General features: G+C 33.8%; 2 protein-coding genes across 5 annotated transcripts in view; both read right to left on the reverse strand.

The window, feature by feature from the left end:
- Positions 1 to 3,280, reverse strand: part of LOC102587868 (uncharacterized) — a 9,224-nt gene extending 5,944 nt beyond the window's left edge. Inside the window, exons 1-2 of the mRNA XM_006361357.2 lie at positions 3,193 to 3,280; positions 252 to 533 (exon numbers count right to left, since the gene is read on the reverse strand). Of these exons, the coding sequence (XP_006361419.1) occupies positions 252 to 520 (269 nt within the window). The 5' untranslated portion in view covers positions 521 to 533; positions 3,193 to 3,280. The remainder of the gene's footprint in view (positions 1 to 251; positions 534 to 3,192) is intronic.
- A 1,865-nt stretch (positions 3,281 to 5,145) lies between these two features.
- Positions 5,146 to 11,121, reverse strand: LOC102577840 (L-allo-threonine aldolase-related protein). 4 transcript variants are annotated; one of them, XM_006361359.2, is made up of 11 exons: positions 11,023 to 11,121; positions 10,299 to 10,360; positions 8,655 to 9,102; positions 8,108 to 8,219; positions 7,664 to 7,714; positions 7,374 to 7,445; positions 7,170 to 7,302; positions 7,036 to 7,094; positions 6,274 to 6,374; positions 5,581 to 5,647; positions 5,146 to 5,492 (listed from the first exon to the last, which is right to left on the reverse strand). In XM_006361359.2, coding segments are annotated over exons 2-11 (1,086 nt in total). In that variant the 5' UTR covers positions 10,300 to 10,360; positions 11,023 to 11,121; the 3' UTR covers positions 5,146 to 5,450.
- Between the last annotated feature and the right edge of the window lie 1,162 nt (positions 11,122 to 12,283).

The following is a 12,283-nucleotide window of genomic DNA, read 5'->3' on the forward strand; positions in this document are numbered from 1 at the left end:
CCCTCCAAGAGTTACACATTTACAAACAATCCTCTACATTCAGATTTATTTGCCCAGAAAATTCATTCCTGAGTTAATCCACCAAGAGATCAAGTAAGCAAAAATTCAAACGAGTACATAGTTTACTAGTTAAGACAAATAGAACAAAAAAAAGGTCAGCATGACCCACCCACATTATCCATTTAAAAAAAAAAAAAAAAGAAGGGCAGAAGATATCAAATGATATATCCTTAAATGGTTGAAGCACTTACAGCCTGTACTCCAAATATTCATCAGGCTTATACTCCTTTAAACTGCCTTTGCTTCTTTTCCTTCCCCTCTCAATGTGAAACCTTGTTGGGAATTCCACATTACAACACTCTCCAATGATAAAAGCATCAACTCGATCATAATGAATAAGGGCAACATCATCATGACGTTCTTCAGTTCCGAATTTGGTCCAACTCAAATCAGATGCAGAGAAGTCTTCACCAGGCGGATCTTGCACAGCAAGATCAGGAATGGACTCAACTATCTCCATCTTCTAAAATATTCTGAATAATTAGTAAGACAAGTTACTAAGGCAGTCAAACTAGCAACAGACAATCAACTTCCAGAAGGAAATCAATTACAAAAAGATAGCAGGGCCTAGCTGCCTCCATTGGCCCACAGAATCGGCATGCATTTTCATTTGAAAGCACCAGACTCAATAACTTCCAGAGATTAGAGAAGGAGAAGAAAACATATCAATTATCTACACCTCAAATTCTCGACTATGTTGGGGTCTGCTAAAAGGTGAATATGACATAAGTGGTTAGAATTCATAACAGTAAGCAGACGAACATAAACAGACAGAGGGCAACATAGCATCCCCCATCCAAAATATATAATAAAACATGGGAAGTGACTTATAGATAGAGGTGAATGAAAAGAGGGCTGGGAAAATCTTGATTTGATTTTGCTCAAAAGTAAGATTTTCCAGCAGCTTGATCAACCGACAAATCCACATAAACTTGCCTTAAATGAAGCTGAATCTCTTTATAGCCTATTACACTTTCAATAAGTATCAATAGACTTCACAAAATTAGTTGCTAAGGTATATGATGAAGGTTAGAACTAGATGATAACAAGCATCAGAGGTAAATCAAATAGAAAGACATGTATTTGGACAATTCATAGGCACTAAAACTATAATATATCCACGAAAATGTAGCTCAAGCTGGAAGATTGATGGCAGTTTTAGCATTACACCAACAGTTCAAATTCTTTCGAAATCTTGACAAATGACAAAAACTCATAACCAACAATGAGATATGATAAGAAAAGCATGCCCTGAGCCCCTGACATTGGAAGGAGGAGAAAACGATTAGAAAGCCAAAATCTTTTGGCTCCTAAAACGCAAGAGGTTGTCACCGTCATTTAAGTTAAAGAAACTGAAAATGACAGTGTCGACCTTTCGGTGCTTCTCCACCTCTGATTCTCAACCCCTCCTTCCTTCCCCAATCCAAACTAAATCAATCAACTGCCCTCAATCCCAAATTAGCCAAGGTTCACTACATGAATCCTCTAATCCATTCAGCACTATCCAAACCATTTCATTCCAATACCAATTAATATATCTTTTAGGGAAAACTAGGCCTTCAACAAATTAGAGGGGAATCGGTTATCAAATGACTAGGTCAAAATAGGTAAAACATATCTGCTGCCACCTAGCCCAAAAATTTATATGACGTGTAATACTGAAAGAAAAACCAGGGAAACAAAAGATGAAAAGAAAACAGGGGTATTTACATACAGCAAAGGGGAGAAAAAACGGAACAAAAAGAACAAAAAACTGACAGAAAATGTTCATGGCAACATTTGGTTTTGCATACAAGTGAAAACAGAGTAAATTAAAAATCACAACAGCAAGATATCAATCAACAAGTCAAAATTACACCTCAATCCCAAATATTCGTAAAGATCAACTACATGAAGACTCTCTACCCATTCCATTTTATTCAGTATTTAAAAGGATTCATCATACTTACACTATTTTTACGTTGACACCTACTGCAACATCTCGGAACCGAATCTATTTAGCAAAACTAACTCAAATAGACAGAGTTCAGAACAAAAAACAATGTTCTAAAAAACAATATTTACAGTTTACAACCAAAGGAGAGTATTTACATACAGCAAAAAACCCACAAAAAAATCTTAATTCGTCTTCACCAAGTCACCAAAAAAGAAGAAGAAAAATACAGAAAGAACAAGGAAACTGACCTAGAAAATGTTAAGGGCAACATTAGGGACAATTTGTTTTAGCATACAGCCGAAAACAGAACAAAATAACAAATCACAACAATCAACCAATGAACCACAATCAAACCTCAAAACCCCTAAAAATTAGTTAAAATTAGTTAAAATCAGCTACACAAAACCCTCTGTACGGATTCCATTTTATTTAGTATTTAAAATGATCCATTAAACTTGCACTAATTTTCACGCTGAACATCTACTGCAACATCTCGGGACCGATTCAATTTCGCAAAACTAGCTAACATGGGCAGAGTTCAGGACAAAAAAACAATATTTTGTTCACAACATTAATTGAACAAAAAACAATATTTTTCATCCGATGTGAGACTCTTCAACACCCACCTCACACCCAGGCTGGACATCTAGTGCGTGGGTAATTTAATCAAGGACCCATCATCGGTAAACAATAATTGCGATGGGTCCTGTTCTAATACTAGGCCCAAGGTCCAACATTCTAAAAACGCAATATTTACATACAGCAAATACACCACAAAAAGAAACATACTTGAGCTCCACCCAGGCACCAAAATTGAACCTTTTTAACAAAACAAGAGCAGAAAGAGCAAGAAGTTAATACATAAAATGCTGAGACCAACATTAGGAACAATCCATTTCAACATACAGCCAAAAAACAGAACAAAATCAACAATTAAACCTCTAACCCCCCCACCCCCCCTTAAATTAGCTAAAATCAGCTACATGAAACCACCAAACTCATTCCATTTTAATCAGTATATTCAAAAGGGTTCATTATACTTAAACTAATTTTTACGCTGAACATCTATTCAACATCTTGGGGCAGACCCTTTTAGCAAAACCAACTCACATAGCCAGAGTTCATAACAAAAAAAACTAAAAAAAAACTATGATATTTAACATTAAAGAACCAAAAAAGATTGTATTTTTACTGACCCCAAAAGAAGAATTCTTGTTCTTGTGGAGAAGTAAACAAATTATGAGAGTATTAAAGAAGTAACAGGGATGAAGGCGCAGCAGCAGCAGCAGCGGCAGCAGAAATGTGGAGAAGGGGTTTTTGCTAAAAAAATAATAATTTAAATCTTATTTATTTATTTTTCATTTTTTGGTTTTTTGAATTTCAAGGGGATAAATTTAACTAAAGAAAATATGATTCACTAAATTTCTTGAATTTGGATGGGTTGATGTTAACTTAAATAATTTTGGTTTGTTTAATTCAACATAATTAAAAACCAGGTTGATTTGTATACTCCAGAAATTTTATTAAAAGTATGTTAACAATATTTTGTTGATTTAATGTTTTTTATATAATAACGGTAAAAAAGAAGAAAATTTTAGATATTACGCAAATATAATACTTTCTACCAAACGACCCCTCCGTGGGTTGTGCTATAGTGATTTACAAGAATGACTTGGAGGTGAATGCTATGAGTAGAAACTTCAAATCTAATAAGTTTCAGGTTTTGACGTTCAAGGTTTGTCGATGAAGTAAGTGGGGTCAAGAGTTCAAGGTTATTGTGTGTAATTTCTTGAGAAAAGGTCATAAATAGTTCACTAACTATATGAGTAGGTCTAAAATGGTTATTTAACTATATTATTGTCGGATTTAGTCCTTTGACTATTCAGAAACTTATCAGTTTTGGTCCATTAACTATACACTTACTAGTTTTAGTCCTTTAAGTATTCAAAACTTATTAGGTTTGGTTCCTTAACTATACACATATCGGTTTTAGTCATTTAAGTATTCAAAAATTTATTAGGTTTGGTCTTTGTCCATTTTTTTATACAAATAGCTTAGATTTATATTAACAGAATTCTTCGTGAAATTAAATATTTAACCCATTTTAAGTTGTTTCTCTATTCCCGCTATTTTTCTTCAAATTACTCTAATGAAAATAACAATGACCTCAACGATTCCAAATAAAATTAACGAAGAAATAAGATATAAGTCCTAATTTTATTCAATGGAGGATAAAATGAAGCATATAATTGTTGCTAATGACTTGAATATGGTGTGTTCCCTTTTTTGGCGATTAACGGTTCATAATTAGTGCGAATTTTTTTAAATTTTATTTTTCATACAAAAGAAAAATAAGAGATTTGATCTTATAACTCAATTGATTTACGTAAAATAAAATGAATAGAATACTAAAATCAATCTATTTTAAAAAATTTTATTTTGCTAATCTACCATTTCAATAATAACCATAACTGGCTTATTTACCATTACTAAACATAGACATGTTGTATACTTTTATTGGTTAAAAATAGAATATAATAATCATTTGATTGCGCGCACACAGTTTAAAGTTGTTTAATTGAAATAGAGTTTAGTTTAAGTGTCTAAACGAAATGTCCTCATAGGCTTGAACCTAGCTATAATGGTTGAAATTTATAAAATTTAATCACCATAAAATTACCTTCAAATGTTGTGAGATTGAAAGTTGAGAATCGTTTTTATTCAACTAATGTAATTGTGAATTAAAATCATATGGGCAACTTGTTGACTAGGGTTGACAACTAAATTTAGTCTTCGTAACTCCATAACATAAGAAAGTCACACAATCATTGGTATTGGATGTATCGTTAGGTTGTATCGAGTAGTTTTCAAGATACCACATCAGCATTGCTGCATATTATCCATAACATAAGAAAGCCACACAATCATTGGTATTGGATGTATCGAGTAGTTTTCAAGATACCATATCAGCATTGCTGCATATGAGCCAACGGCTAAATTCATTCTTCGAGACACCATAACATAAGAAAGTCACACAATCATTGATATTGGATGTATCGTTAGGTTGTATCAAGTAGTTTTCAAGATACCACATCAGCATTGCTGCATATGAGCCAATGGCTAAATTCATTCTTCGAGACACCATAACATAAGAAAGTCACACAATCATTCGTATTGGATGTATCGTTAGGTTGTACCGAATAGTTTCCGAGATACCACATCAGCATTGCTGCATATGAGCCAACATACATCTCTTACTAAATCATTAGGATAAATTTTAAAACTAGTTCAACCACAAACATATGAAGAACAAACAGTCTTTTGATCATTAAAAGGACATGAAATGAAAAGTTAAAAGATTTAGACTAAAATCTGCAAATGAAACTGGTCTCTCCCATGTAACATTTGGACAGTTTCTAACAGAAAGAGATCATGTCTGAAACCGTTTATCCGGTTACTTGTCACCATTTTCTTCAGCCACTCCTGCTAAAGCTCGCTGCAGATATTTAACGAGAAAAAAAATGTAAGCGAAGAGTGGGTGATCATTTGTAAATGTAGATGCTTCGACTTATTTAACTTCTTACCTGAAGGCAAGACACTGCATAGTGTACATCACTTTCTGAAATCTGGTGGTGTAGAACAAATCTGACTCTGCAATAGGAATTGGCAACATTTCTAAGTCTCGGAAGGTTTATTACGACCTGGACGATACCAATATTTGGAGGTCTTGTTTTTTCCATAAATAAGTCGACTAAAGGAGAATACACAACCAGATCTTTCGAAAATATCAAACTATGGGGAAAAACCATTGTAGTGTTTTCTATTTTCTATTTTACCAACATATGCAAATTTGAACACTACTAGCAGATTTTGAACTGAAAAACTAGTTAAGGCGCTATAAGTGCCTAACATTTTTGGGATCATCTACTAGAAATGCTAACGATCTCTCAATTATACACTATATTGCACGGACTCTTCAAAAAAGTCAGCGGACGCGTGTCAGATCCTCCAAAAGTAGTGTTTGTTTCGACATCATTTTTGAAACATCAATTGTACAAAACATTGTCATCAAGAAAGGAAAAGATTTGGTGTCATATGTATAAGAATCTCGTGCAACTATGGATGTGATAATCCAAGTGTTTGTACCTCGAAAACATGCATGTTATGTAATTTCTCACTAGTTGAACTCCAAACGAGCTTAGCATATGCATAAACAATCAAGGAAATTGCGTAGATGTGTTTAGATAGAGATTTGAAGAACAAAAAGGCAAGCGCACCTCAGTGGGCCTTCTGGTAGTATAAGTAAACCATATTGTTCCAAAGTCTTGACCAATTCTGTTTCGCTGATCCTTGACCCCTTCAGTATATCGCAATATACCTGATGATAACAAAAGGAATCGTAAGGAGCTGAAAGAAAATTTTACATTGGTAATGCAATATGGGGTTTCTCTGTGTGGACTACTAGAGAGGAGAGATTCCTTCCAGAGGAAAGACATCCCTCACCAGAAGCCAAAATTTCCTTCTTGCAATTTGATCTCAGCTTTATGGAGGTTTTTTTTCCGAATGTAAAATAGTTAATGGAACATGATAACTGGCTCATGAGAAGGTTTGTATCGCTGGATTCATCTATTCTTTAGGGGATTAAGGCTGAACTCCGTCAGGCTACAAGCAAGGTGAGGTAGTTGTCTATGAGGAGAGGGGGTTAGCCGGGATGGCTTTTTAATCAATGTCATAGCAGTAATGGTTAAAGGGAAGCCCGGTGCACTAAAGCTTCCGCTATGCACGGGGTTCAGGGAAAGGGCGGACCACAAAGGTACATCATACGCAGCCTTACCCCACTTTCTACAAGAGGCTGTTTCCATGGCTTGAATCAACCTCTTGCAGAAATGCGGGGTTCAGTCAGAATCTTGTTAATGGTTCATCTGACTGAATTGCACATATTTCCGGAAACACGTATCAGTTGTTAAAAAACTCAAAAAGTAAGCATCATCTTTTAAATTAAAAGAAAATTAAGCATCATTTCTGATGAGTCAACTTACAATGTTAGTCTCTACAGTAGCAACATCAACTTTAAGCCCTTTGATTTTGTTAAGTTCCGCTGAGAAGTAAATAGGAATCATTAGACAAATAAATAGAGTTAGTTAATAAACTTATCGAATGGAGAAAATATTACCAGCCAAACTCTTTGCCTTTCTGTGATCTCCTTCCAGCTTAACAAGATTCTCTTGTAAAGCGGTAAAAGCAGCAGCGCAAAGGACACCAATTTGCCTCATCCCACCGCCTAGAGTCTTCCTCAGGATTTTGGCCTAGAAACCGAAGGAAACTATAAGCTGTGTCAAGGAACAAATAAAATTTTTTTATGCAAAAGCATACATACCCTGGCAATGAAACTCTTCGAACCAACAACCACAGATCCAACTGGAGCACCAAGACCTTTTGATAAGCATACCTGCACAGACTCTTAAATGAGCAGAAATTCGGGAAAAATACACTAACAAACTTGTCATACATTACAAGCTAAAGCATAGAAATATCTCTTTGTTTCTCCTTTAGGATACCATGTTATGAATAAAATGTATTTGTTCATTACTCAATAAGTGGATCAGAAACAACTAGAGACAATAAAGAGAAAGGGTAATCTAGATTTTTGGGGATAATATCACTTACCGAAACTGAATCAGCAGCCTGTACAAGCCTATGAACAGGCACTCCAAGTGCCTAAATGACAGATTAATCCAGTTAATCAGAATGAACATAAATAAAGAAGGTATACAGAAAGACAAACGTAGAAGCCCTTATAAAAAGTAATTATGGACAACTCTACAATTTAGACTCCTATAAAACTCAAAAATCCATGAAGTCATATGTCCATAGAAAAGAACGATGATTATTAGATCTGTCAAAAGTAAAAGCAGGCACATAAGATATTGTGCATGCTTCTAGAATAAAAATGTGCACCTAGCTATGTGTCATTGAACTATATTAGGATATTCTTTATAGAAACTACTGAAAATCACCCTAATTTGAAGATCCATCCGACTCAAGGTAGCATTAATGACAGGCTCCAAACAAAAGGTTGTTTCCTAACAAACAAGAAAATTGTGTACTCACAACTGATGCATTGAATATACGAGCTCCATCAATGTGAAGCTTCAGACCATACTTCTTTGCTAGCTCTCCGACTTTGTCTGTGTACTCCGCAGAAAGGCATCTGCCCCCTGAGCTGCACTCATAGAATGTTGTTGGTTAAGAACTTGCATTATAAAGAGAGAATACTCAAAACTGACTAAAGTAATGTGAAGAAAAAGATCTATATAAATTTTAGTCATGTTTTGTATCTAATGTTTGCTAGGAGTCTTTTAATCTTGCTAGAGATTTATGTCAATTGACATGTAGAGAACTTCTAATGCTAGAGGCACTAGTGATTTTATAATTTTGGACTGTTATGGGCTTAAACAAAGTGACATGATCGGTGACGATTCATATAACCGATCCTAACTTGCTTGGAACTGAAGCATAGTTGTTGTTGTATGGTCCATGATATACTAAATATTTACAGCTCTTAACAAAAACTAGCACAAATTCAATAGCATTACCAGATAATGCATCAATATGAGGGTTGCCGTAAAAAAAGTTAATGGTGAGAGAATATTCTTACTGAGCTTGCGAATTCTCCAAGCAGATCAGCCTAGTGGTTGGGTAACATATTTCAAAGCTAGGATCTCGAATCGCAGCTTCAATCAGATCAAGATCCATTGTACCATCTTCATTGTTCTTCACTGTCCTTGGATGAACACCTCCAAGGGTGGAAATGCCTCCATTTTCATAAATATGGATATGGGAATAATCACCGAGAATAATCTCACTGCCCCTGATTTGGCAATGAGTCAGCACACTGATAAGGTTACCCATAGTGCCTGAAGGAACAAATAATCCTGCTTCTTTGCCCGTTATCCTTGCCATCTCTGCTTCAAGGCGTTGGGCTGTTGGATCATAACCCAAGACATCATCATCCACTTCAGCATTGGCCATAGCGTTCCGCATGGCTTCAGTTGGTTTAGTGACTGTGTCTGAGCGAAGATCCACAGTTCTTACCACCATCTTCACTGAACTAGAAAACAGAAACAATCAACATGTCCCATATAAGTAAATACTTTCATTCTTGAAGGGCCATCCATCTAGCTTTAGTATGCCCATGTAAGAAAAAATAATAAATTGCAATCAACTTTTTCAGCAGCAAAACATCACACCCGACAAAAAAGATTCTTAGCTGGAATTTCAGGGAACAGACCTATAGGCTCTCAAACAACATGGCGGATAAACTACGGTCACCAGTTAACAAAAAGAGAGTTTTATCACTCACCATGCAATAAGTAAACCTGTCTCAAGAAGAAACTTGTTTACAAATGGTAAAGGAATTAGTAGCAGAGCCACCCTCGTCCGAGGAGTGACACTAGACACCCCATTGCTGGAAAATCCTGGCTTTGCCACCGAAAGGAATAATCTACAATCAACTGTCACTCACTAAGCCTCAATCCCAAACTAGTTCGAGTTGGCTAAAATCATCTACAAACTAGATAAACTGGAAATGCTCATTCTATCTTTAATAGTGTGGAAGCACACCCCTAATATTCTTTAAATTCCCACACACAAAAAAATTGCTCTGGTAACTAAATAAATAAACCATGTTGGTGTGAGTAACCTTCTCTGAGATTAGCAAGATAAAACTAAGTTCCATTCTCTTTACATATTAAAAAAAGAAGAAGATAAATGATGTATACAGTTAGGTCACACAAACAATATGAGCATTTAACTCAAATTCTAAGGTTAAAGAATAGAGAGGCCAAAATCTTACACAATTATGTGACATTATATATTAGTACTCCCTCCATAGAAAAATAAGTATCGATTTTCCCTTTTCGAGGATCAATTTGACTAATCTTCGAAGCTAAATTAGATTAAATCAACTCAATATAGGGTCTATCAGAAACAACCTCCCTACGGACTCTACCTACCCTCCCCACACTCCACTTGTGGGATTACACACTGTATATTGTTTTTGTGTTTTAAAATTAAAATTTTGATATTCAGAAACTATACGAAAACTATCATCAGTTGCAATTCTGACCAAAAAAAGAACATTTTAAAATGTTGGTCAATGTTCACGTAGTTTGAATCTCGAGAAGAGAAAAATGATAGATAATTTGAGACGGATGGAGGTAGTATTACATTTCAAAACATTATACAGGTCTAACACAGACATAAATGTTAAAAGGAAATAGAGATATGGAAAAATTCATACTTTATAAGCTTCTCTTCTCTGTTTCTTCAATACAAGCAATGCTAGAGAGACAATTCACTCAACTGCAAACCAAATTCCACAAGTTAATCACCAACACAACAACAACAACAACAACAACAAAAACATCAAATCCTTTCAACAACAAAAAAATCACATACAAAGAAGCATAAAAAAACCCAAAATCAAAAAAAAAAATTATACATTTTTTTTCACTTCCTAACTCAATGGGTGTCTGTCTTCTAAGCCACAAATTTCAAGAATCAAAGAGAAATAGCACTAGTACACATACATACAAACAATTACTAACAAAGTCCTAGTAATCAAGATTTGGAATTTTGCATAAAAATTCAATCTTTTTCCTAAAAAACCAAACCCCACAACCCCAACAATCACAAAAAGATAAAAACTTTAAACATACCAACTTTTGGACTGATTACAGTGATACAAAACAAAAAAGGAAAAAAAAAACAGTGAAACAGTGAAACAGAAGTACTTTCACATGAACAAAAAACATCATCAAACACCTGTTAGGTCTGAATATGAGACAGCAGATAAGCACATTTAATTACATGCATGCAAATTTATTTTATTTTTTTTGGGTTTTATCAAAGAGTTTGTTACTAACAAAATTTCCAGATTTTGCTACTAAACAAAATTTCCAGATTTTGTTACTGAAGAAAAAAGATTCATATGGCAAGTTTATAGCTTTTTCAGTTTTGCTTACCTTAAATTTAATGAATTGGCTGTTCCTCTTTGTTAGTAATTTATTTTTTTCTCTCCACTTATTTCGTATTTATAGTTGCTCATTTTGATCGTCTCTTAAGGACTCTTTTGGTAGGAGGGACAGGCATAACAAATTTCGGGATTAATTTTTTTAAAAAAATATTTTATATTTAATTGGGATAAAATTACGAGATAATTTATTTTAGAATTGTTGCGTTATTTTTATCTAAAACAATAATATTTGCAACAAGATGTTTTATATTTTCATGAGGGGAATTTTAGCAAATAAGCACTATAATAAATTTAATTATGCTTCATAGCTATAGTTTGCCAATTTACGGATTGTAGCAACAGTTTAAGCTACCTCGTTTGTGTAATTTCGCGAGTGAGTTTGTATTATTTCGGGTACGTTTGTATAATTGAGCTATATTTTTATATAAACTCGAAATAACGAATTTATACAAACACAAACATCTGAACGTTAAACGGTTATACAAAGTATATTATACAAAAGTTATACATATTATACAAATTCTGAATTATACAAACGTGCGAATTATACAAACTCGAAAACCCACCCCATTTAATTATCGTTGAATGTTGATCGCGGGTGGTAATTGACTAAAACTATAGCTATGATGACTACTTAACTAATATATGTTTGCTTAACTATGTAATTTCCCTTATGATAATACACGCTTAATTATACAAGGTATACATCCCCTACTAATATATAAGTGGGGATAACCAGGCAGGTCATGGTCGACATGTCTACCTCACAGCTTCCCCCTTATTCAATTATTTTTTTCTTCTGTTTTAATTTGTTTGTTTTTTTGTTTTTTTATATATTTGAAAATTGTGTAAAAAATACTATAAATCATAACAATTGAAAGCATAAAATATTTTTTTTAAAAACATTAAATAATTCGATTGCTTATAAAAAAATTCGATTGATTCATAAAATTAATATATGTTAGAGTATATTAAATGGGACAAAATAAGTAACATGTATTATTTAATTTGGAAACTATACAAAAAGTATTGTAAATATCAATAATTAACCACATTTGAGTGACTCTTAAATTCTATCTGTGCTAAATACTTTGGGACAAGAAAAGTAACATATATTATTTAAAAATTACGTAAAAAGTACTATAAATTACAATCACTAACAACTTAAAATGTTTAAAAATCATATTAAAATTTAATTGAGCTCGTGCTAGCACGGACACTTGTGTCTAGTATATGTATATATATATATA

The sequence above is a fragment of the Solanum tuberosum genome, unplaced genomic scaffold (assembly GCF_000226075.1).
Source record: "Solanum tuberosum cultivar DM 1-3 516 R44 unplaced genomic scaffold, SolTub_3.0 scf00355, whole genome shotgun sequence".
Lineage (NCBI taxonomy): Eukaryota > Viridiplantae > Streptophyta > Magnoliopsida > Solanales > Solanaceae > Solanum > Solanum tuberosum.